This window comes from Branchiostoma belcheri, unplaced genomic scaffold (assembly GCF_001625305.1).
Source record: "Branchiostoma belcheri isolate BF01 breed outbred unplaced genomic scaffold, Haploidv18h27 scaffold82, whole genome shotgun sequence".
Lineage (NCBI taxonomy): Eukaryota > Metazoa > Chordata > Leptocardii > Amphioxiformes > Branchiostomatidae > Branchiostoma > Branchiostoma belcheri.
In genome coordinates this window covers 444,197-449,939 of record NW_017804487.1, presented here as the reverse complement: position 1 = coordinate 449,939, position 5,743 = coordinate 444,197, and the positions used below count along the sequence as shown (strand labels likewise).

The 5,743-nt window shown below is 40.4% G+C and overlaps 1 protein-coding gene across 1 annotated transcript; it reads left to right on the top strand.

The window, feature by feature from the left end:
* Window positions 1-838: 838 nt before the first annotated feature.
* Window positions 839-5,428, top strand: LOC109486713. The gene is made up of 4 exons (XM_019790604.1): window positions 839-994; window positions 3,101-3,202; window positions 4,715-4,867; window positions 5,285-5,428. The coding sequence occupies exons 1-4, from the start codon at window positions 839-841 to the stop codon at window positions 5,411-5,413; spliced, it is 540 nt and encodes a 179-aa protein (XP_019646163.1). The 3' UTR covers window positions 5,414-5,428.
* The last annotated feature ends 315 nt before the right edge of the window (window positions 5,429-5,743 follow it).

Here is a 5,743-nt window from a genome sequence, read left to right as displayed (position 1 = left end):
AACCACCAATCAGTAAGTACTATTCATTCATATAATGCTTACTTACCCTAAGCAGTGGCAGGATTTTCAAAGTAAATTTTCTATCTGCTCATTTTTAATGTTAACTCGAAAGTAAGTTGAATCGATCCTATCCCATGGCATATACTGATTTCTGTGGTGCAAAAAAATACGATGTCGCTGACGGAAAAATGGCACTATAGCTAGCTATTTACTGGTGGTACCAAGAAATAAGGAGACGCTTAATGTAGCTTGTTTTGAGGCTATTTAAAATGATTCGTGAATGAAATGATGAAAAAATGTGCTGATAAATAGCAGTAAATGTCAATTGCACAGTGACTAGTACATGTATATTGTATTAATTTTTCTGCCTTGCGCCCTCCTCTTCCAATGTGATTTCAGAGCAGCAAAACTGGAAATATTCTGAATAATGCAATCTTTATGATATTGACACATACTGCTTCAAATTAGCACATTTCAATCAGTATTTCATACTTTGGGTATTTAAAACTGCAGAAGCAAGCTCCAAGATGAGTCCTTTATTTTATAGGTGGTACCCTAAAAATCAGCCAAGGGCTCTTGCAGTAACCATTTTCCGTCAAAATTTGGGGTATTTTTGCTCCATGAGGGTCAATATACATTGGGATAGTGTGGTTTCAACTCAGTATGTAGATAAATGCCTAGAATGTCGACTTTGAAAAATTGGGTTTCCAAACCCTTAAAATTGTATTGTATGCCTTTAATACTGTATCATGAGAAAAAGGGTTGTGCTAGACTTTTAACTTGTATTATTCATTTGTACACAATATAGATGATTTTAAACCAACTTTTTTTCCAGACTATGGCCTTCCTCAGAATGTTTCTGGTGTGTGTCGTTGTTCTCGCAATGGGAGCTGAGTCCTCTAGGCTCACCAGGCGTTTGCCGCATCTCCAGGCGGCCTCTCTTGCTCTGACGGAGGCTGTTGGCGGCACATTAGACCGTGCTACGGAGGACTATGTGAGTATACGTATATTAAAGGCATTCCATGCAATTTCAGAACGGCTGAACTGGATTTTTAACATTCATTATAATAATTAAGTTCCTTCTCATTCATTCAATGTAGTACGTTGCATCAACTCTATCCCATATAGAGTACTGATATCTGTTCGTGGGGTCGTGTGGCGTAGCGGCAGAGTGCGCGACTCGGAACTAAGAGTCCCGGGTCCGAGTCCTGACATGCCACCGATCTTGTGCCCTTGGGAAAGGCACTTTACACGGCTTTCCTCACTCAGCTCAGGTGTAAATGAGTATTGTCCTGTCATGTATTTGTCCCCTGTGTTGGTGGCGACATTAATATAAGTTGAAGAAACTTGAGTGTGTCGTCACCACTTCTGGTGATTACATGTTGGAATAAATAAAAAAAAAAATCGCTGACGGAAAACAGTTGCTTGTTTTGTATCGTATACTGGTTGTAGCTATTTATGGGTGGTACCCCTAAAATAAAGAGACTCTCCACATAGCTTGTTTTTGTGGCTATTTCAAACGCTTCAAGTATGAAATTATGATAAAAATGTGCTCAGAAATGGTAGTAAATGTCAATATCAGACAGATTTCCTCATCTAGAATATTTTCAGTTTTGCCACCCTGACATTGCATTGGATGCCTTTAAGTTTATACTCGTTCTAGACATCCGAGAATATAACAAATTTGCGGACAGAAGTAAGTCAAAACCATGGAAAGATTTAATATCATCATACACGATTGTACAGCATACAATGTCATCATCATGATGATCATACAAGATATGTATATTGTATAAACTATTAGTTTGTCTTCGTGATTTATTTGTCACACATTTTGCTTTCTATATATGGAAGAAAAAAATTCGATAGGTGCACTGTTTTAAAAAAATTGCCAAAACATAAGCAACCACTCCCATTTCAGAAAAAAAATTATCTTTTTCTTTCCGATCGCGACTTCCTCCCTTCTACGAACTGCCCTCCTTCAATGAATCGGAGGAACTAACATATGATATGGGTAGCAATTCATACCTTGTTATGTGATAAGGCCACGCCGACTTAATTTCATGGATGACATCCTCTAAAGACCCCCAAACTAGTGCGCGCGGGCGAATAAAGAAAAAATTCCGGCCAAAAATAAAAATGCTACTAAACGAAAGGAATACAAAGATAGTATTATGAATTTGGCAGTACTTAGAGACGTATACGACAAGCCGGCACATGCTAGCTTTTTGCGGAATTTATGAATCGGCACTGTACGTATGTAGTGATTTCTTGAGACATAGAGCTTCGGTAGCCTGGGTGCCCGGCTCCGTATTGTCGCTAGCTACCATGGACTACCCAAGCCTCGGTGGACGTGATTCTTTTTTTTTTTTTTTTTTTGAGAACAGGCGAAAATCAATGCGCGCGCGGATGTCATCCATAAAATTAAGTCGGTGTGGCCTAACAACCATGGAAGGATTGAGAAATACTACCCCTCCTGTTGCTATACTACCGGTTGACAGAAATAAACACAAAAGAACGCGAGGACAATGAGAGACTGAAACTTAAGAAGCTACACGTGTAATCGAGTGAGCACTAGCATAGCCCGGGTCACATGCAGCCGAAAATGGCCACCCGAACACTGCCGCCTCCCCCGAACCATGGTTGGGAGTAGGTCTGGAGCAAGTTCGGCTGTGGTTGGCTGGGGGTTGGCGAAGAATCGGCTAGAGTCCGGCTGCGCCGGCCGAATGTTTCTAAAACAGTCGGTTTGGACGGGAGGTACGGCTGCATGGTAGTTTGCTGGTGTTTTCGGGACTAGGTCAGCAGTGGTTGGGGCGGTCAAATTTGCCTTAAATTCGATTAAATTCGCATAGAAACTTCAGCCAACTTTGGTTGGTTGGTGGTCGGGGGAATGTTCTAATTGTGTGACAGCGGCTACAGAACTGTTGCCTCAAACCCTTCAGAACGACTGTTAATTGGTTCAAGCAGGACAAAAATTCACCGTGCGGGCGTAGTTAAACAATCGGGGGGCAGAAGCTTATAGTGCCGAGAACCCAGCCTACAGCCACCGGTGAGACAAGGTGAGAGGGTCCTACTCATGATAATTACCTGTCTGTTACAGTGTGCAGAAGAAGAGTGCCGGGAGGGCTTCTTGCGGGGCATCGGTAACCCACTTTGCCGTCGTCACCGCGGATTCTTCAACGGTAACCAAACCGATGAACAGGTACATGTGCATGTAACAGGTTTTCCCAATAGTCATCCAGTGCAGTTTTTAGGACTTGGAAACCCGATGATTTTCAAAGCCAATATTCCAGCCATTTATCTACATACTGAGTTGAAACCACACAATCCCAATGTATATTGACCCTCATGGAGCAAAAATTCTGACGGAAATGGTTACTGGAAGGGCCCTTGGCTGATTTTTAGGGTACCACCCAGAAAATAAAAGAGCCATCTTGGGGCTTGTTTCTGCAGTTTTAAAAGCCTGAAGTATGAAATACTGAATCAAATGTGCCAATGTGAAGCAGTATGTGTCAATGTCACAAAGATTGCCTTATTGATTATTGAGAATATTTCCAGATTTGCTGCCCTGAAATTGCATTGGGTGCCTTTAACATACGAGCTTCGATTCGATTCAAGGCACCGTTATAGAATCCACATTAGGTTGCTTTAAAGGGGCATTATTTAACTTTTTTTCAACAAAATTGGAAAGGTTTAAAACAAAATCTTTTTGAGATTGTGATTTACGTCCACTTTTCAACATATTTTTGTGATTATACCACAATTCTGACGTTTATATTTGGCGCTAAACCAACCCACGAGGCGCACACAGTTAGTGGTGCCACCACAAACTACCAGAATGTAAACAAACATGGCTGACAGCTGCGTTTCCAACTTTTAAACACAGTCGTAAGGCACCTCCACTTCCTGAATGGCACTTATTTAAAATAGTTGATTCAACTTACTTTGTAAAGAAAAGACCAAAAATTGCCAAAATTTACTTTTTGTTTCGTCCATATTATACATAATGCAGCTTTAAAGACTGTAGACTGGAGTCCAAACTTCTTTTTTTTTTTTGCTTTTATTTGGCGATTTCCAGACAGTTGTTGCCTGCCTTCTATTATTGTAATACAATGAGTATTATACTTGATTGTAAAAACAATTAGCTTTCGGTCATGGTTTTGCAAATTAAGTTTCTATATTTAGTCCACAACGCAAGGTCCACTACCGAGTCAACAATTCGTGACACCTTTTAAACCACTCTTTTTACCTCCATGAAAAATGGAGGTATTGTTTTTGGCCTCTGTGTGTGTGTGTGTGTGTGTGTGTTTCCGCACATATAACTTCGTAACGCCTTTATGGATTGTGATGATATTTGGTATGCTGATAAGTCTAAGGAAGACAAAGGTCAAGGTCAAATATGGGCCTCCTGGTGAATGACCTCGGTACTGCAGCAGAACTTCCGGTTTTTGTATCTTTTGTCCTGAACATGCTATTACATTAATTATGCAAATTATGATCTAATTTGCATAATTAATGTGAAAATTCTGTGACTCCTTATTGGTGAATGATATACCTCGTGACATATGTAAGTTACTTAAAGGTTAGCAACACTATTCATATATTATGTTAATGTAGAGGTTATTTGCATAATAATGAGGACATGTTGAAATGAAGTATGACAAAGCAAGCCCATATTTCATGGAGGTATGAGATCTCGCAACTCTTTTTGTAGATTGGTGCCGAAATCGCTGAGACCGACGTCTCACTGAAAGTATGGAGCTGTGTTCTCGGGTCCGTACTTGACGAGTCGGAAGACGAAGGGGAATCCGAAGAGATCTACACTACAGCTAGCATTGCAGCACAGATGGACACCTTGCGAGCAATGGTCAGTATATATGAAAGTTCATTGCAAATACTTGCCCGCGGGCTAATTGCAGTTACAAACAACATACAAGGAAAGAAAATAGTATGGTATGTGAGACTATATCTACGTCTAACATTATACTATATTCTACAACATACATGGTACTAGTTTTACTGGGTTTGACTTCTTCTTTTTAGGCAATGGAAGACGAATTTACCCACTTCTTCTATAATATGTGGGTTCTTTGATTTTAGTAGTAATATAGTGCAATCGTATTAGTATACAGTGCAATTTTACTAGTAAAATTGCACATACTAGTAAAATTGCACTGTATACTAGTAAAATTGCACTGTATACTAATACCATTGTACCGTATTCCGTAAAATTGCACTGTATACTCTGGCATCCCTGACAAAGTTCCGCCATGTTGTATTTCAGATGAAGAACATGGGTCTCCCACAGGCGTTCAGCGATGCGCCGTGCAGCCTGGTCCTCCTGCAAGCCTTCAAACGCCATGCCGAGACCCTCACTGATCACGTGAACGTCATGAGGTCAAGCATCAACTAAAGCAGCCATCACGATTGCGTCATTGACTAGCTTAGCTCTCCGTTTTAGATTGGGCCACAGCAAGTAATTTTTATGGATGACATCAGCGTGCGCATTATTTTTCGCCTGTTTATGGAAAAAAATTCTTTTTGCCTTCTGACAGTGGTCAACATGCCTAAAATGGGCAAAGATGTCTGTTGCCATGCCGGAAGGTGGATGACAGATAACTTTGAAGAGAGGAGACAAGAAAAGGCTCTGATTTAATGTTTTGTTTCTTACTTTGATGCAGTGATATGTGATGTTGGCTGTGTATATGTGATGTTCCTACTGTAGTACTGAATGAAAACCAAG

Coding starts and splice junctions, on each gene's coding strand:
- LOC109486713 (XM_019790604.1), top strand. CDS start 839: ATGGCCTTCCTCAGAATGTTTCTGGTGTGTGTCGTTGTTCTCGCAATG. Junction 995..3,100: donor ACCGTGCTACGGAGGACTAT/GTGAGTATACGT, acceptor TGTCTGTTACAG/TGTGCAGAAGAAGAGTGCCG. Junction 4,868..5,284: donor TGGACACCTTGCGAGCAATG/GTCAGTATATAT, acceptor GTTGTATTTCAG/ATGAAGAACATGGGTCTCCC.